Below are 20,900 nucleotides of genomic sequence, written 5' to 3'. Positions count from 1 at the left end.
ATAAGCATTAAGTGAACAAACTTTTCTACTACTGAGATAATAAAAACATTTTTGGACATTATATTAAATTAATAGTTCACAGGAAATGTTATTGCAGAATATGCTTTTTAATTAACTAATTTAAGAACCTATAGGGTGTTATAAATAAAAATGCGCAAATAACATGTTCAGAACGCCCAAAAAAGACGTACTGTTACATGTTTTAGTGCTTTAAATAAAAATTAAATTGGTAAAAATTAATAGATTGAAATCGTTTTATTAATAAAATCATCAAAAAATTTACTATTAATACATAATTTTTATCACTAAGAAACTAAACGCAAAGTCTGTTCGCCACGAAAATAGTGTGTTTATATAACAGCCTATGAAACGCACATAAACAGAGTGATCCAGCCAATCACATTAGTACATGAATGAGCTACTTGACACTTGTGATTTGAAGTGCGTCAAGCAAAACGTGCCACAAAAACATGGTGGCAGCTCAGTGAAGAGGGTGTACCTTACGACTAGTCATTATAATAACAGAAGCTTATTTAGCAGGAGTGTTTGATACAATTTGTAAGTACATCTAAGACACCCGGTGAAATTAAAATTCGAAAGGAATTAGTGACAAGTACGTTAATTTTTAGGTAAACACCGTTTAATAAGCTTCACACAAAACCGAGGATGACGTCTGAAGAAACCCAAATATCTGAAGAACTGAAGGGATGTTACGAGAATCTTATTGTAATCGACATTGGCGCGAACTTGACGAACAAGAAATACGGCCGTGATCTCGATTCTGTCGTTCAAAGGGCAAAAGATGCAGGTTGGTTATAAATTTAAGAAAAAAAAAACATATGTGCGGATTGCGTGTGTACCGATTCGGTGTTACAACGCCGACATTCACGTTAAAAGTAATTTATTCATTTAGAATGATTGCACATTGAATTCCTCGCGAGTTACTGGGTTATTGTCATGCTATGATTACAGTTTTTTGCCGGAATTAATTGTATTTTTATGTGTGCAATGAAATACGATCTAGCACTTTAGTTTCATTTAAGAAAGTAGTTATTACTAAATGTACTACTAGTACTACTAAATGTCTATTATAATAATAAAGCATGCTTTTCAATAAGCATTCACTTTTTGAACAAATTTCTTGGGAATAGTATTGTTTTTAAATATAAACTATGACTAATGCATGTTGGGTTTGCACAAGTATGTGATGTTATGCCAAGAATAGTTTTATTATTGAGTAAAACCTCTGTTGTAGAAACTCCTTTTGCAGTGTACATTCTACTCTCTCAGCCCTAGTTCATGCATTGTAAACAATAGTTATTGTATTAATTAAAATTAATTGCTATAACAACTTGCAAATTATTGTTTGGCAACTTGATTATTACTCTATTTGATACATCCATAGCATATTATGTGTAGAGATTATTATGTAGATTTTATTTTTCTTGAAAAAAATGCTTTATAAAATAATAGTTTGTTTTTAAATAAATAAAAAGCATTATGATTTTGCCTAGCCCAGTATAGATGTACAGGCAAAAATTATAGTAAACTGTGACATCGTTTTCCCTCTAGGACTTCACACATTTAATCTTTTCATTAAAAAATAAACCTTCATTTAAACAGGTGTCCAAAAGATAATGGTCACGGGTACATCAGTGAGAAACAGTAAGGAAGCCCTAAGATTGACACGCCTCTACCCTAGCACAATATACTCGACAGCTGGTGAGTCCATCTCAATACCTTCACAGATAACATATAACTGTTTGCATCTGACCTTCTTGCTTAGATTAAACTGTGTAATATGTGCTTGTAGAAAATCGTTGATAAGGGGGAAGGGGGGAAGTTTTGCAATGCTCTGATTGATTTGAGTCCAGTAAAGTTTACATAAAAATGTTTTATTGTTAAAATTTTAATCTTAAAATTCGAAGTCATTTAAAAGGTTTGAGCTCTTAATACTTGTTGTCCCTTACAGAGTTTTTAGATCCCTGATTTAGGCATAAAGTTCAAGTTTCATTACTGTTTAATTTTAAGGCTAAATTTGATAGGTTTCAATTATTTTTATACAATTTATTATGCCAAAAAGTATCTTAAGAGTATAATAATAATTACATAAGTAATTGAGGGTTTTTTATTTATATTATTTAAAAATTATCCTTAAATAAATTGTCCTTGAATCCCTTACATAGTAAACCATTGTTTTATAATTGATTAAGAATCTGCCTGAAGTTTTTATAATAATCATAAGTTTTATATCTAATCACTAAAATATTTAAAATCAATTACTACTGTTAATTTGCTTTAGATAATGATCTGGTAAAGACATGTTATCACTATGACACGTTATTTCCTGCTACTTTTTATTTGAAACATCATACACAGTAAGTGAAATCATTTATGATGTAAATATTTTGCTAATTAAGTAATGCACTAACGAGTAAAACAGTGTCAGACTCATTTATTATTTATTTTTTGTATGTAGTCATTATAAGGGATTATAAAATTCTTGGTACCATACTGATTATGAAATTTGTAAATATTATAATATACTACTCAATATAATTCTTGTTTTGTTATGTCCAACAGGGTCCAAAATGCTCCAAAACTATTATATATCCTTCTGTACCTATCACCTAAGTAATAATAGAAAATACTATAGCACATTGGTATAGGTATGTGGTGTAAGAGAAGGTCCACAATCTGGTCGTGATTTTTAAAAGCGCATAACAACAACAATGAATAAATAACTGTTATATTTCAGTGGTACATTTGATTAGGTAAACTTTATTGCTATTCTGTATTTGCTTCTAATCTTCTTCTATTATCAAACTCTGTGTAGTTTTAGTCCGAAAAATGTAACAGTTAGGTGCAGTAGCCATCAACGTTAACACCCGGATGTTAAAATGAATTCCGTAATGTAATAAGAGTAGGCAAGCAAGAGAATGAATTAACTACTAAATGTGTAAATTGTCGGATCTGCGCCCGCGTCGATCTCAGTCCATTAGTTTTTTTCTGTAGGCGTGAAAATCCGAACGTCAATTTTGTTTTTATTCCATTCGTGTTTATATGCGTGATACATTAAACTGGTAGGCATTATGATAATCTGTTTAAAAGAAGTGATGAGATGAAACTAAATGAGGTGGAAAGATTTCTCTCTCTCTTTCTCTCTGTATTGAAATTGTGAGATATAGTAGTCGATTCTCGCACCTATTAAATGTGATATTTTACTCTCAACTTATCATACATCTGTCTTGTTAGCAAAGTCCAGTTGGATATAAATAGCAGTTTAGATAAGTTATTAATCAATTTTGTGATGAAACACGTTTTGAACTCGAATATTCTATTTAACACTCATTCATCAACCTACTGAGACTTGATTTTCATATATTATTTGCATAATATTTTTTTTCTTTTTATTTTATAATTTATAATATCTATAATCACTGTATTTATTAAGTCTTTGTCTAATGCAATAACGATCTGACAATACGATATTTAACCTGCATGTATAAGAAAGAAAATAGTGTAAGTTATTTTTTATTACAAAATATATAAAATACAGATTCAAATTTAGATACGGTCTTGGAGTAGCCGTAAATTTAGAACGACTAACTTACATTTCTTTATTTATTATATTCTATGGGGTGTCAAATTATGCTTTCTTGTAGTATCAGAAAACATTTTCAAAACCGACAAAAATATATCTACGAGAAGTTTTAAACATCTCCAAGTTTTACTCGGTACTTCAGTAAACGTCTTTAACATAAATATTTAATTAAATGTACGCAAAACGTTAATTGCCCTACTTTTACGTGGAGTATAATTATTTATTTAGTAACTCTCTCTTTATTATGAATTCATGTGCATTATCTGGCTGGCTAAGATTATATCTCACTCGTAATTTCCAGTGGAAATCAGTGTGTTGGGGATTTTTCCAAAGTTTCTATTGTTTTTGCTAGTAATTATGATGCCCGAAGCCAGAGTATGTGGCATTGATCGATCGTTTGTGTTTCTATAATATAATACTCCACAACTTTCACACAAACCCATCTAGTCTCATTGTATTATGAATACTAGCCAACTGATAAACATACTATATTTCTAAATGTTTGCATAATATTGATAAATTACATTCAGACAGAACAAACGATAGTACTTATCACACAAATATTTGTACTGGGTGGGAATCGAACTCACGTCTTCTACTAACCACTAGCCACCACTAACACCTACTTTAAATACATAATTATCATATTCTACAAAGAACAGAACTGTTTATTTTCTAATTATTATTGACCGTGACGCTTATTCTTATTTTGAAGCGGAATTGCTGCTATTGAAATATGTATTACCGCTACGGGCCACTGTATTACCCAATAAAAAGGGCCGTGTGGGACAGACAGGCATGTTCCAAGTAAAACACTGTTTCAAATCTGATAAGTGTGGGACGCCAAGCCCAACAGCTGGGCGTTAATCTCCATATACATTATCATTTCAAGGATCCTCAAGTGGGACTGGTTGTCAGATCTGTAGTGACTTAAAAACTGACAAACATCAAACATGAAAAGTCAGTACCAGCGCATTGAAGCTTCAGAAAATTATTATACAAACACTTTTTCCATATTTTTGAGATCTTACTACTTTAGAATCCATCAATCTATCGTTCTCAAATCATGAATCGTCAGTATTACTATATATCATTATAAGTTCGTTAATAGTGAGTGTGGTGTTATTATTCGTTCACCTGGACCCTGGAATCTATACATGCCCTAACTACCCCCATTGTATTTACTGAAACTGTAATATTTGATGCCCAGGTGTACACCCTCACGATGCGAAGTCCATGGTTGAAGAAGACATGTGGGGCGACCTCCACGAGATAGCGGCCGCGCCGGAGTGCGTCGCGGTCGGCGAGTGCGGCCTCAACTACAGCAAGGACTTCTCCGAGCCGCACGTTCAGCGGGAGGTGTTCAAACGACAGGTAGGTGACCAGTTCTTCGGATATTAGTGCTACAGCAAGTAATGAAGATGTCTACCAATCCAAGCTGATAATAGCAGCTGTAGGAGTCTATCTCAGGCCTAGTGATAGTGTTTTTTTTACAGCTAATTAAGATAAAATAGGTTCTTTAGTAATCCCGCAGTAATTGGATCAAATTGCTAACAATAGTAACGAATTCTCTGTTCTATTCCAATTTTGTTAAAACAGGCAGGACTTCGATTAATATTGACTTTTGAACAATATACATTTTCTTGGTTAACAATTTTGGTTGATGCTTTGTTCTTCTTTGTCAATTACTTGCACCTAGGCAAAGAAATCGATAGTCTAATGGCTTCAAATATGATTATATTTTTGACTGACCAACCAAAGGCCTCCCACAATTACAAAACAGCTGCATAGGGCAAACCAACACGCCCAGTAAACACTCATGTAAATTGAACCTCTTAAAGTAATAAATACAATAATAAACACTGTACAGTATTACAAGCATCCACATAATCCTGTCTAGAACGACCCAGAACATTCGATGACGTCATCCCGCATCTGTTGGGAGACGAATCTCTTCAATAACACTTAATGCATTCAATCCAACGCTTTGAATGGGAACGTTTACATAAATGGTTCACATTACAATGGTTAAGAGGTATAGTCAGTAGAGAAAGTTTATGAAAACTATGAGATTTGTAAAACAAAATGCAGGCAAAGCTGTGAAAGACATCTATTCGTTGTAAAAAAATTACAAAGTTTACAATGTTTATTTCGATTTCAAAAGCGAAAATTTTCTTTTTTTTTGTAACTAGATTGATGTATAATGGAAAGCAAACATCTGGAAAAAAGTTATTGCGACGGGATAGACACACTTGATGTCAGAAATCAAATAGAAACACTAACAAGTCACTGAGCATTACCACTAGACTTTGTGCATTGACTTTTGTTGCCAACTGTACAAGCGATGTGATCTTTGGGTTGGCCCTTCGTTCCTATACTTCCTGTAGTCAATAGTCATGGTCAATAGGGATCGTCACGTACACATTTTGTAAGGGATTTATGTCCATGTTCCGACACAAATAGATCCAAACTGTTTATAATCATCTTTTTGGTGCTAGGTTGATTGCTACCCTGTCTGCATTTATAAGCCTGGTATTTACTTAGATTCAAACACTTCTTTATGAATGGCTGTCTTAAAGAAAATAGTTTAATCGTATTGTACGACCTGCTAGCCTGCTTTCTTTTTACCTGATAAAGTAATATGAGTTTATCTTCGTTTTTAACTAAGTAGACTACATTTTTTAAAACCATGAAAAAGGTATTAAAATATCCATTTCGTCAAGTAATTATGCAAAGTAGCACATTTTAAAGTTTAAAGTCATATAAAATAAGAAACACCCCTTGCTCATCCTTCACCTCTTCCTATATCTCTATCTCTACTATCTCTCCTCCCTATATGCTCTGTCTGTGAAGAAGAAACGGCACTGCAAACTTCACAGCATAGCAAGCTACCCTATCCTACCGTACCCTAGTCAATCATTAAACCCTGGAACAAAGCTCTTCTCTAAATCAATACTCTATTCAACTCTATTGTATGTAACACACGGGTTAAAAGACACATGAATCCTTCCCAAGGCACGTCCACTCGCTGCATAGTCGTGCCTCGATAAATACTCTCTCGGACATCTGTCTTACAGCCTGTTTCGTACGGTGGCACCCTGCCAACTGACAGCTAGTCCGGAGATATTACGTGCGCGTAATCCTTTGTTATGCGATCTATTAACAGATTTTTACTATAATTTGCTCTTTATGACTGCTGAAATTGGTATTGCTGTGAAGTAAAATAAATTATACTGTAGTCTAGCTGTTGCCCGCGGGCCCGCCCGCTTCAAATCGAAAATGAGCCCAATGGAACATAGTGGATCGGGATAAAAACTATCCCATGTGTGGATTCTGGTTAGACTATTTGTGTACTTAGTTTCGTCTAAATACGTTTAGTGCTTTTTTCTTGAAAGAGTAACAAATATTATTTTATTTTATTTTATTTTATTTTATTTGGGGAGCTTACGGCTATATTTACACATTAGATCAACAACATAATACTAGCATATGCCAATTACAAGCTTCCACAGATGGTAAGAAAACATTATAGGTGTTGTAAAAATTATACAGGTCACACGAAAAATTACTTACTTATAAAATTATAACAGTATTTTGGGTTCCTTAGATAATAGTCTAGTGACATAGTGGGGTTTACTACAAAACAGGTCTATAGTAGGGTTGCTTTGGTTTAACTTATTAAATATGTGTATAGCTCTTGGAAAGTAACTATTTTTTCTGTAATTGGTGTGGCAGAATGGGGTATGGAGTAAATTATGAGAGCGCAATCTCCTAGAAGGTGTGTTCAAATATAAGTTACTGAGGAGATCAGAACAATCAAGACCATTTTGAGCGATTTTCAGAAGGAAACGGATATCAGCTATTTGTCTACGAAGATGAAGAGGCAAAAGATGGAGTCTAGTGCATTGTTGGTCGTAATCTAAATATTGTAATTTAAATTTAAAGCTTAGATATCTTAAAAATCTTTTTTGGATTCGTTCAATAATATTGTTATATATATAGTAACCTGGGTTCCAGACTTGACTAGCATACTCAAGGTGGCTACGCACATAAGCACAGTAAATTACTTTAAGTGACTTCATATTTTTGAATGGCGAAGAGGCACGAAGGATGAAACCAAGCGTTTTGTGTGCTTTATCAACAATGTGATTAACATGGTGATCAAATAGAAGTTTACTGTCGACTAGAACACCAAGATCTCTGACGACATTTACACGCTCAAGACATGCACCTTTCAATGTGTATCTAGAAAGGAAATTATGTCGCTTTCTCGTGAAGCTAGTGACGCTGCATTTAGTGACATTAAGATCCAGTTTGTTTAGATTGCAGTAAGCATCTAACCGATTTAAATCTTCTTGAAGACACAAAACATCAGATACCTTATTAACCTCTCGAAAAATTTTCATGTCATCTGCATACAAAAGGAAGTGAGAGTTCAAAAAGCACGAGCCAATGTCGTTCATGAATAAAACAAAGAGAAGAGGTCCTAGTAAAGAACCTTGGGGTACCCCGGAAGTAATGCTAACCCAATCAGATGTACATCCGTTCATAGCAACGGCCTGTGTCCTGGCTGTAACATAGGAAACAAACCATCTGTAAAGATCACCATGTATACCCAAGGCAGATAGTTTTCTAAGTAGTATATTATGATCTAATCTATCAAATGCCTTACTGTAATCTGTGTACACAGCGTCAATTAGATTGCCTCTGTCCATATTAACAGTTATATAATCCAAGAAAGTCACTAAATTAGTTGATGTTGATCTGGCTCTAACAAAACCATGCTGCTGAGGAATTATTATATTTTTGAAGGATGCATACATTTGATCAAAGACTAGACGCTCAAAAATTTTAGCCAAAAGACAGAGTTTTGAAATAGGCCTATAGTTGGTAACTTCATTTCTTGCCCCTTTTTTATGGACTGGTGTTATCAAGGCTGATTTCCATAACTTAGGCATCACTCCATCATTCAAGGAACGCCTAAAAAGTATGGTAACCGGATGTGAAAGCTCGCGAGCACATTTAGCCAAAAACAATGCCGGAAGAGTATCAGGACCAGCAGATTTATTAAGGTCAAGGGCTGAAAGCAATTTGGATACCCGATCCTTACTTACCTCAATGTTAGATAAATCACAAGGAGTATCGAGTATCTTAACAGAGTGAGAACTCGGTGAGAATGTATCAGTAGCAGGTAGGAAAGTAGAACTAAAATAAGCAGAAAAGAGTTGAGTGGTACCGCCACACGAATTGCTAGTACGAGATAAATAGGTCATAGTCGACGGATAACAGCTACTACCTCGCTTCTTCTTGATGTAAGACCAAAAAAGTTTGGGATTTTTGGAGATCGAGTCTTCAACACTTATAATGTATTCCTTGTAACATTTATTTTCAGCTTTTTTAACCCTATCGCGGAGTAACCGGAAACTATAGTCATCAGATATGTTACCATACGTTTTATATTTCTTTAAAAATTTAAATTTTTCTTTAATTATTTTGACAAGATAAGGCTTATACCAGGGAGGATATCTGTGACTAGGCGTAATACGTGTTGGTACAAATGTGTCCCTTAGTTTGAGTATAAGTTCATAAAAAATCGAGACTGCTTCCTCCATCGACTTAGTGTTTGATAATATTGACCAATCGGTAGTAGATAGGTGGTTGCAGATTAGCTCATAGTCAGCATGACGATACATGAATATTTTACGTCTAGGTATTTCCAATGAGTCTAATTCAATAAAAGTGGGCTTGATAATAAGAGATTTATGATATGCATCTTCAGGCACCAGCGGATCGGGGCATATCGACACCGACACAGTATTACTACATAAAACCAAATCCAAGATACCACCTGAATGATTAGTGTGGTTATTGTATTGCTTTAAGTTACAGTCATAGATGGTATCAACCAGATTATTAGCAGGTAGGCCAATAACATTTATCGGTTGCAGACCCATATCAGAAGGAATCCAGAAGATACTGCTCATATTAAAATCTCCGAGTACCAAAAATTCATCATGTTTAAAATTTTCAGTCGCGTATTGAAGTTTAGTTAAAAAGTTAGCCAACTGTACAGAAAAACTATTACCCATGTTTTGATTGCATAAGTATATGGTACAAATATGAAGTTTAATCGGTTTTTTACTACGCGCATTACGTAATGTTAAAGTGATCCAGATATCTTCAGCTGAAGAATTCCAACTAAAGTTTGGAGTGCATGCAAAATTACGGTGTACTGCAATTAAAACCCCACCTCCCCTGGTCTGTTGAGTCATCGCGTAATCTCTGTCGCGACGGAATACTAGGTACTTGTCATTAAAAAGTTCACTATCCGATATATCACTCAACAACCAAGTTTCTGTCAGCGAAATAATATCATAATTGGACATACATAAGTTCCGATAAAAGTCATTGGTCTTAGTCCTGAGTCCTCTGCAATTCTGATAGTAGATACTAGCCATTGGTGTAAAATAAGTTACTGTATCTAAAGTAGGTATGTAAGTATAAAAGGTTGACGGTAAAAGACATAAGTGTAGTCAAACCATAGCAAAACCCCACAAACACATAAATATTGAAAACTTTACAAATAAGTCCAGCCAAAAATTGCATAATTCTTAGAAAATAAAGTATAGTACTAGAATATTTATTAAGATTAACAAGCATATCACATACGCAAATCGAAGTAAGCAATATGACTATCTTAATAATGACGGGTAACCGAAGAAAAAAGGTGTAAACAATAATATAATTTTGTAGTAAACAACAAGTAGCGAGCTCGCCGCAAACAAAAGCATTCCATTGATGAGTACAAAGGATCACTAATGAGCTGTAAGTGATTCTCAAAGTTTTATGATAACAGTCGTGAATATTATAATAGGTAAATAGTAATGACGAACTGTATGCGAAAATTACATTATTTTGCCTAAGTCTAAATCGGTTTTTATTATGAAAGATTTTGTTTGAGTATTTTTGCGAACAAATATTTTGCAGTTTTTTACCCATACATATTCGTAGTCATGTTCCTTCGCCAGGTTTTTTGCCTTGGTGAGAAGAATTTTATTTTGTACCGTTAAATGATCATTGATATAGATGCGCCCCTTATCTTCAAAGCCTATATCAGCCGAGCAAAGAGTTTTGAAGGATTTTGCAGCTGCAACGAAATCTTCTTTGACGTAACGATTCAGAAAGGATACGATTATAGGTTTCGTCCGGTTATCGCGCGCAGGAACTCTAGCAATGAAATTGATATTTTGTTTCACTATGGGATACATTATTTTGGATCCAATTTTAGAGACAATTTCAATCAAGTTTTCGCGATCTTTCATAGGAACACCTTTGATTTCAATGTTGTTTAATCGCGTCCATTGATTCTTTTCATTCAGGTCTTCTTCCAAAGTAGTAACTTGATTCTTCATTAACACAGCATCCTCTTGGGCCTTCTCCACTTTGAGTAATCTTTGGTCAACGACTTGAAATTTCTCAGAATAGGAAACTAGCGTGGTCTTAATGTCAACTATTTCCTTTTTAATATCTTGGACACCAATGGTTAAGTCTTGAATCGGGGCAATAGTAAGTTTGATATTTTGTAGTTCTTGCATTATCAACTCAAGTGACACAGGCTTCGGTGATTTGCATCCAGGACATTTCCAGTTAGCCTGGCGCTCAGCACCCAACCGGCGATATCCACTCTCAGTGACACCCGAACAGGCATAGTCGTAATATTTTTTACAGCCACTACACAAGACGGCGTTACTTTCGGACACTTCGTCGTTGCATCTACCGCAACTAACCATTTTTAGCAGTAGCTATAAACAGGAAGTGTGACGGAGCAATTAACTTTGAGAAACGCTGTTTCCTAGCAGAGCGAGACACGGGATACGTGTGACCGATAAGCGACGCAAACGCGAACTGATAGATACAATCATAGATACAAACCTTCTAACGACATCCGTGGTCGAGTGGCGTACGCACCGGTTTCAAGGTGTCGCTAGCTCTGAGGTCCCGGGTTCGATCCCCAGTCAGGTCAATGTAAAAATTCACATTTCTACATTGTCTCGGGTCTGGGTGTTTGTGGTGGTACCTTCTTTGTATCTGAATTCCATAACACAAGTGCTTCAGCAACTTACTTTGGGTTCAGAACAATGTATGTGATGTTGTCCGCATTTATTTATTTATAATATAGGACATCGCAATAAGGTTATCTTTAAACGACTTTTAAAAGTATCAAAATTCAGTTTTTTTTTTCTTATAAATTCAATTTCTATAAAGAAAATTCAATTTTGCCGTCCCAAAAATTTACTACAAGTATTTTATTATCAGTAGTGTGCATAATATTCTTGTTAGAGACATTGACTTCGGATTCAGAATCATTTCTGAATTTTCACTTTTAAAGTATTCATTATTATGACCTCCTCCTATGATCCGGTATCATCATACCGTTTCATAATGGAACAGGAATGACCTTCAATCCCTCAAAACAGACTGGTTAGATGACAGGTTTTCATTTAAAAACCCACAAAAGATCTACAACATTTTTTTTTTAATTTTGTTCGTTTTACGGCTTGTGATTCAGAAAAGAAAAAATACTGGTTCATTTAAATAGTATTTTAAACAATTGTTATAGAGACCTGAGTTTGACGTATCGGCTTTTTTAAGTCAAGGTTATGGAGGACGCACTTACGTTATTCTATTATTACTGGAAATGTACACTATATGGTACTCGTTAGTTTTATTTTCGTGACACTGGTTCAAAACCAATGTGCGCGAAGTGCCGCGAAGATGATAGCCGCGTAAGACAAGCATTCGTGTGGTCCATGAATACTTGGTCTGAGTCTTAGTTCATGTGATCTTAGTATCTTTGTGCGTGTGATCTGATTTTTTGGAAAACCCCTCACACCTCAAAAATTACATTGCTTAGAGAAAAGGAACTAAAAATCCAACAATTATTTCCTCTTTCAACTCATATTATGTACTTAAAATTGAATTACAAACACTTATGCAGCACATGAATCACAAATTTCTCAAACTCGTCGTTATCCATCATCGCAATGTGTAACAAATACAAAGAGATTGTTATATACGCCAATACCAAACCTATCTTGATCGTACGTATATATCAAAGATATTATATTATTAGTTCTGAGATGCGTTGTCGCATAAAACGCAATACGAATGGCATCTGGTTTCTGCAATCCAATGAGCATTACTGTTCGGTGTTTGCTCGTTAATATCTTGTGTGATTGTTTTATACGTACGTAAAATACCATTTAGATGTTGCGAGAATGTCTTTCGAGTAGGAATTCTGCGATATGTTTAACATATAGCAGTGATAGTCCTAGTGGTATGACGATTGGACTGCAAAGTCAAAGTCAAAGGTCGCAGGATCAAATCCTGTTACGCACGAATGTATTTTTGAATTAATGTGACGGAAAACTTAGTGAGGATAGCACAACAGAATTATCCAAGAGTTTGTTTAAAACTACGGCAGAAGCCGAAAGAATACAATGCCCTATGATTTTTGTTTTAATTATGTCTGAATATCTATAAAATGCTGTTACTGTAGTCACTTGCAGGCATATAAGGATCCAACATTTATCTAAAAATCTTAATTAAATATAATTTTGCTGGAAAAAGGGAGATAACTTTTCATAATGACTCTTCATATACATTGGAACAGCTTGCTCACTGTTCTTGAAAATTGACGTATCACAGTAACGTAATAATGTGATTCACATACGAAGCTTAACTCCCATAGCAATTATCCTCTAATTTCAATTTAAACGTTTCCAACTGGCGAATACATCATTACCGTCAATTTGATCCGCTCCGGCTATGTTCAGTGCAGTGTCTACCTAAACGTTTTGTATCGGAACTATTTTGAGGCTAAATATAGATCTATTTAAAAAAAAAAACTTTTTTGTTTTGTTTTGTTTTTTCCATTTCATTGGCGGAAACCTAGCTATAATAGGTCTGCATTTTTCCTTTCATCAGAGGGCAAACGAAGGGTTATTATTATCGTATTAGCTAAAACTACCCTATGGGTTAATCTTGGTTATAATCTATCTTTGCACCCAGTTTCGTCTAAATCCGTTAAGTGGTTTTAGCGAGACAGAGGAACAAACATCCATACATCCATAAAAATACAAACTTTCGCGTTTATAATATTTGTAAAATATCGGTTTATTTGAAAATCAATTTACCTAATGACACACTTGTTTATTTATTTTTGACTGTATTAGGTCCTATACCTCTATTTACCTCCAATAAATTTTCTCCTCAAGGTCACAACATATCCTACATAGCACCAAACATTCCTGTTTACTGACACCGATCTAATTCGAGCCCTGGTCCCGTTCGCAGCAAGTTCTGAGTCACAATGCAGTCTTGACCTGTTTACAAGAACACTTTTATCGTGCACTCGTTTGTAATTAGCGTGCGAATACTATTGATGATTTGTTCGACCTTGGCGTAATGGAATTTTGGCGGTTTACCTTCACGGGAAATGGTTTTTGATAAAATGAGGCAAGGATGGTGAAAAACAGACAAGACGTTGTTCTAAAAAGAACTCATAAACGAAAGGTTATGTATGACATTTCATCATAATTGATTGGAAAATAGGGGAATGTATACTTTTTAATAAATTTTTGGACCAAATAGGTATTAAAATACATGGGGCCTGTGTCCAGATTTTTTATAGCCACTATTAAGCTTTGTCAGAGCTTGAAATCACTTTTCATTGTATCGCCAATGAATTTATATAAAAGTCAAATGTCATCTTAAAAGGTTCCAGGAAGTGGCGTAGGACATAATTGTATATCTAGAAGATGAAGTCTATATTATCCAAAAAAATATGTAACATAATATGTTTCGAAGCTCGAAGGACAAATGTACACTTCTCTACTTGTTTCTTTATGCATAAGCGTCATGTTCGTCGATCTAAGGGGAAACACAAATACTAATAGTCATAATACATTTTTATGTAGGTATTTTGTTTGTATGATGTCACTAGATGATGAATGACCACCACACTTATCCTGTGCGTTTGCAAACAATATGAGTCCATTTGTCCTGTTACCGCAATTCCTGAATGGGATGCTAAAATTATTTTTTGCATTAGCAGGGTCTATGTCCAGCAGTGGTCTTCGATAAGCTAAATTAGTTAGATGGTTGAAGCAGTGCCTAGTTTTTTTGGGTTTAGCCCGCCACACAAACACCTCATTGTCCGTCCCTGTAAGCCAGGATCTGCAATGATACCAAAGAACACAACTGAACATTTAAGCTCTATTCTAGTTAGTGTTCTAGTTTATTCATATTATTTTTTAAATTTAAACCATTATATCAACCGTCTGCTTTTTTCTTCATTACCGTATTTTCAATATCTGAACATTACCATATACACTTCTATCATTCGCATTCAGCTAAAACCAAAAAGAAACTTTTTATAAAGTCTACCTAATAATACACCAATTTATCCACTTAATCATTCATTAAATTTCTCAGTATTAAACATATTTTGTATTCGTACAAGCTAATATGACATGCAGGAACACCCACACTGTATTATCTGTAGGTCAAATTAATATGATTCGTCGCGGGTATTGAACTGCACTCGGTGGAGCGATGCGTTAAGTAGCTAAAGCTATGCCAGATATTTAGGCGTTGGCACTGGACGGAACATTCCACAATTTATTAAGACAGGGCTGAACATGTACGAACAATCTTTGCGTAAACTGTCCCTTTAGTATTAAGTTCTGAGTACACGGAGTGGTATTGGTCACCACGCTAAAAACACCGTGCGAGATGTGCCGCGGTTTCGATCCCTGCGTGGGACAAGTATTTTTGTGATCCGCAAATGCTTGTTATGAGTTTGGGTGTCTTGAATGTTTGTGAATGTATCGCGACACGGGGACAAAATTGCTTTTTGCGGCAGTTGTATTAAAAATAAGCATCATTCTTGGGCATCCGCCTCGTTCTTGTTATATTTTTCTATGTGAATGAGGGACTCACAGATTCCAGTTTCCATGTCCAGTATGCTTAGCTATTTCTTTAACCTAACCTTACTGCTGGTTGTCGGGCTTCACTGTTGGGATCGGTCCTTTGCCACTATTCTCTCCACCGGACGGCAGTACTTCAACCTACAAGTCTCCCGTCGCTAGGTCGCTGTCTGCCTACCTCTTCCTCAACTACGTTTGCCTAACCTCAGTCCCCACCCTGCCACATGTCTGCTTCAACTACTGCAATTATGTTACTGTGTTAAATTTCCGTATCATCAGATAACAGTATTATATTAAAAAAATAACAACCGAAACGATGTATTTGCGGCAAGCAATATATTGACTCATTATCAGCGATGCACTCACGAATTAAACCTAATGATTATGATTATTTATTTATTGATAACACACAATTAATAATCGGTTACGTCTGAGGGAGTGGAAATATCGGTAAAGTCGCGGCTATTAGCCTTGTAACAAAGGTTAAGTTAAAATTAGAACGTGTAGTTTAATTATTGACGAAGGAATGTTAGTTTTCCCCCTAAGGACTGTAGACATATGTTTCCTAGTTATCCGTTGTCAAGTTAACGCAATTGAATTTAAATAATTAAACTGTCCATGTTTGCCTTTCGAGGGGTCTTGACTATAGTCAGATGGCGTAAACAATGTCCGAAGTAGATATTAGAAATTATAGAGAAACCATAATGACTTTGGCTCGGAAACGGGCGATTGTAAATAACATGTGCAGTGGAAATGATCTAAAATTATGTTTCCCGACAAATATGAAACATTTAAACACGTAACGTAAATAAACCAACCAATATTATAAATACACTGTAACCGATCCAAAAATTGAAAAAGCGACCATAAATTAATTTAAACAAAATCAAAAATTGAATGACTCGGAAAATGTTTATTTCTCGCTTTATTCGTCCGGAAACGTCCGATCTGCTGATCAAAGGACAAGTTAACAAATGTCAGACTATTCTCAGCTCGATCCAGACTCACGATCCTGTCCATATAAATTTAGATAGCTATTAACGTTACCAATTGATGGCATCCGAACGCTATCTCACAAGGATTTTAGGAAATAGTTATTTTCGTCTATCTGTTTTCTTAGTGGCGTGACTTTTCGGCGTTCCGGAAAAAATAATTAAATGTAGTATTTTTCTGACGGTAATTATTTTCTGAAAGCGGTATTGTATCTAATATTTGAGATTATCTTTCCACGCGATCTATGTAGGTTAGTAATAATTTAGTATTAAATTATAAAGCGGATTTTTACTGAATAGAGGCTTATACATGCAATATAAGTCTGAAGTATTTTTTATTTATGCGCAAATGCAGTTAACATTGTGTTTTTTTCTCTATACCGCTCCTTAAAATATGTCTCTTGCAATTGCTTGGTGACGAAATAAAACACTCACCCATTTGTTGTTGAGGTATGATGATGCACATTTTATTGAGATCTGAGTCAACAAGGTCCAAGTTTACCACTGAACGTGCACTGTAAATCATCGAAGAATTATACAAGACGAAGTTAAATTTGACTACACGGACGCTTTAGACTTATGAATGTACTGGGGACTAGTTTTAATAACGTATTCGTTTCCAAAATTTATCTGAAAAAGACATTTCTTAATACTTTATCACCTCTCCGTATCAGAGGCACAGAAACCGCCATGATTTGCCCAAGAGGAATAACAATATACTTTTGCTCTACAGGTTGAAATGGCATGCGAACTACGGAAGCCCCTATTCGTTCACGAAAAAGAAGCCCAGGACGACTTAATAAAAATTCTAGACGAGTTTGGGAGTCGTCTACCAGCGGTGGTCATCCACTCCTTCACCGGTTCAGTTGAACAAGGTCTAAAGTACATCGAAAAGGGCTACTATTTGGGCATTACGGGATACATTTGTAAGGACAAATCTGACGGCGGAATTAGAAGGCTGTTGTCTGAAAGATTGCTGCCCCTTGATAAGTTGCTGGTTGAAACTGATTCGCCGTTCATGTACCCGAATATGAGGGCTTCCAAGCTGCCGTTGCATGTGAAGGACTCTTTGACTGAGAGGTGAGTGCTATAATTGCTGAGAAAAGTGGAAAGTGATGAGGAGAACGTTTTTTGAGAGTGTTTGTGTTGTTATCCGATTAGGACACAAGTAGGGTCGTGTTTATAATTTGGAAACTGTTCGATTTCGAAAATTGAATTTAGAATCTAAAGATAGAAGAAAAGACCTTTGTTTTTTGGGAAATCGATAGATTAAGAAAAAAACTCCGTCACTTTACCAAAATAAAAAGTATTTTTTTCCTTGACGAAACACTTGTATATTTCGTAATTTATCTTCAAGGGTCCATATCTTACAATAAGTACTCCAGTATCTAAGAAGCGTGATGTAAACGTGAGCCAAATAAAATTATCAGGAAGTACATAGATATAGAAGTAATCTAGATCAGACCCATTGCAGATGTTTCTACACCCGAATTATTGGGACATGAATGATAACGTATCTGGAATAATCTAGATCTCACTAGAGCCGTGATAATAGATGATAAACAACAAAACAATAATCTACACTTAAAATTATATTAAAGAGTTGTTTTTTTCTGAGACCGATTTTAACAAAAGATTTCTGCTCTAAGTAATTTAATCCCTGTTGGTATTTTACAACGACTCCATTCAGATACACAAAGACTCAAGATAGGTATTTGTAGGTGTCATTTTATTGCTCCACTCCTCAAAATACCCCAAACTTTCTTTTACTTATTCCACTGCATAATCAGTATTTAGCTTTGGTCGAAATAACTTTACAGGGTTTGTTGTGAATTTGGGTTAAAAATTTGGGTTTTTTTTTCGTTTCTTTTCAAATATTCCATACAATAACAACAAATTAAACATTCCAGATCAATGAACTTCGTGAACCGCTACTGCACCTTCCAGAGGAACGAGCCGTGCGCCCTCCCGGCCATCGTGGAGCTGGTGGCCGGCTTCCTCGGCCAGAAGCCGGAGGACGTCGCCCTCGCCACCGCCTTCAACGCACTCAAACTGTTCGGACTCAGCCAGTGAATATGATGTGTACCCTCTTACGAATATACCGAGATTGAGGGCGTAAGGTGAATAGAGGCAAAATTTTGCTGGAGACAAGTTTTGGAAGGTAAAGAATTGATTTTGATGAAACTATTTGGAGGCAGCTTAAAGTTGAAAGACGGAAATAACAAAACCTGAAATTTTGTCTCTATTTACTGACACGGGGATTTTGCATAATATATACAAGCGTTGATTATTTGTAAACGAGATATTTTGATAATGATATTTTAAAGTTGTTAGGAGCGAGTAAGAGGGTTCTAAGAATCGAGATTGTGCCTTAAGCGTATACAGTGCCTTCATACAATGAGATACCTTCAGATATTTAGAGCTATTTATTAATTAGCTCGTATTGTTTCTTCAAACGTCATTCTATAATTCGTGATTTAATTAATTATGAATTAAAATTACTAACTCGAAGAAATAATACTCATGATCAATGTTAACATGCATTTCGATATTGACGATAAACGATTTTTTTTTTGGACAATGAAGCGATTTATATTGCTAAGAGGCTATAGGGTATGGCAACACCAGACAAATGAAACTTGGCGTAATGGCCAGTGAAATATACTATAATACCTACTAACACGCAGTCTTGCCATTTAAGAAAATTAACATTAAATGTTGCCCCTCTATCATAAGTGTTGCAAGATTCTTGAGAAAAAGGTGTACTTGACTGGAATTAAATAGTATTATAGAAGTTGGTAAAGAAATGTTTAAGATGTATGACATCATTATTGGTTTATTTATTTTTAGATTATGATTTGTAATGATTGTTAAAATGACAATGTAGAAATGACTCAGTATACCAGTCGAGTATAACCTAGAAAATAAAAAGAAAAATCAACTACGCAATTTACAAAAGCGTACCTGAAAGGGCCAAGTCTAAAATTGCCATTTTACTGTACTTGGTTATTCGCATAATAGATTTACTATTATTTAGTTTACTTGTGTACTTGTGGCTTATTATACGCACGCGCCTTTAATCCGGTGGCAATTAGGTTATAGTCAGACTGATCTCAGTAAAACCGTGTTTGAAGTATATTCCACATTTCCCAGCGTTGTTCGACGCGTCTATGACATTATTTTTAATACTATATAGTTCATTTTTGCGTAATTATATTAATATAGACTTAGTCAATGTAAACGATGTTTGATACTAACCCTTGTGTAATGTAGTTTTTAAGGCGATTTGTGATTGAGACGGATAATTGTCTATCGTAAATAAATGTTGTCTTAAGATTAAGTGGAAAGCTGTATGAGAATGTAGGAATATTATTTTTTTACACGACTTCCCGTAGGCATATAATAACGTTCTTGTACAGTTTTTCCACTTATACCCTATTTGTGTACGTACTTAAAAAGGTAAACAAACATGGTGCGTCATTTTGTTAAAAATAAAAAAGGCCAAATCAAATATATCACTGAATTTGTGATTGTACAAAAAGACACACCATAAATCCTCTATTATAAGGTTGTCTACCTTTATAAGTATCTATATAAAAGGAGTATATCAACGAATCGGCCGTCTTGCCTGCGTATGCGCAAAAGTGAACTGTTTCCCTGTGAGCCCATTTCATGAACCTATTGCCATCAACTTGTGCACGGTGTTAGGTGTCTTTAGTTATTCTCGCTCTGCGCAGAGCATTCCTAATCGAATTACAATATTTATATTATCATCGAATATTTGTAAATAGTTTGAAAATGTTTAATAATAATTATTTAATGTATAGTTTTAATTTAATGCTGGTAGTCACAACGAAATCAAAGACTGCAAGTATTAAAACGTGAGCTTGACATGTTAAGTTGTTTATGTTTTTTGTATCGATATTTTTTACGTATTTAATCGATTATAGGAGTACTGTTATTTCTTTATTTTTTGACAATCACTTTGTTGTAGTTTGTAAGTGTGTGGCGGGCTGTCCGAGTGTATATAGATCGGTATATGTAGCGATGTACAGTATACGTAGGTATACGCTGCCTTCCGGCGCGGTCCGCCCTTTGCGATGTAGTGCCTTCAATGAAACGTCCTTTTGTGATACAATATTTTCATAGAATGTACAGATTATTTCTTTCAATATACAATTAAAGAAATTATTTGCGTTTTATTTAAAAATGAACCTGTATAATTTTAATTAACATTTTATGCAGAAATAAATACCAGTGGGTTGGCTAAAAGGGTTACCGCGGAACCTGGGATTTAAGTCAAGTCTGAAACTC

The 20,900-nt window shown here is 35.0% G+C and overlaps 1 protein-coding gene across 1 annotated transcript; it reads left to right on the top strand.

The window, feature by feature from the left end:
* The first annotated feature begins 434 nt into the window (after positions 1-434).
* LOC113504872 (3'-5' ssDNA/RNA exonuclease TatD) lies at positions 435-20,777 on the top strand. The gene is made up of 6 exons (XM_026887363.1): positions 435-558; positions 630-808; positions 1,624-1,722; positions 4,815-4,978; positions 17,320-17,666; positions 18,497-20,777. Exons 2-6 carry the CDS (start codon positions 667-669, stop codon positions 18,657-18,659), a joined length of 915 nt encoding a protein of 304 aa, XP_026743164.1. The 5' UTR covers positions 435-558; positions 630-666; the 3' UTR covers positions 18,660-20,777.
* Positions 20,778-20,900: the final 123 nt, after the last annotated feature.

The sequence above is a fragment of the Trichoplusia ni genome, chromosome 23, assembly GCF_003590095.1.
Source record: "Trichoplusia ni isolate ovarian cell line Hi5 chromosome 23, tn1, whole genome shotgun sequence".
Classification (NCBI taxonomy): domain Eukaryota; kingdom Metazoa; phylum Arthropoda; class Insecta; order Lepidoptera; family Noctuidae; genus Trichoplusia; species Trichoplusia ni.
Note: the sequence above shows the minus strand (reverse complement) of the source record. Positions and strands in the feature narration are given on the sequence as shown.

Excerpts from the sequence above, each read along its gene's own strand:
- LOC113504872 (XM_026887363.1), top strand. The coding sequence starts at position 667 with ATGACGTCTGAAGAAACCCAAATATCTGAAGAACTGAAGGGATGTTAC. Across the intron at positions 1,723-4,814 it reads CACAATATACTCGACAGCTG|GTGTACACCCTCACGATGCG; the intron begins GTGAGTCCATCT and ends TTTGATGCCCAG. Across the intron at positions 4,979-17,319 it reads GGGAGGTGTTCAAACGACAG|GTTGAAATGGCATGCGAACT; the intron begins GTAGGTGACCAG and ends TTTGCTCTACAG.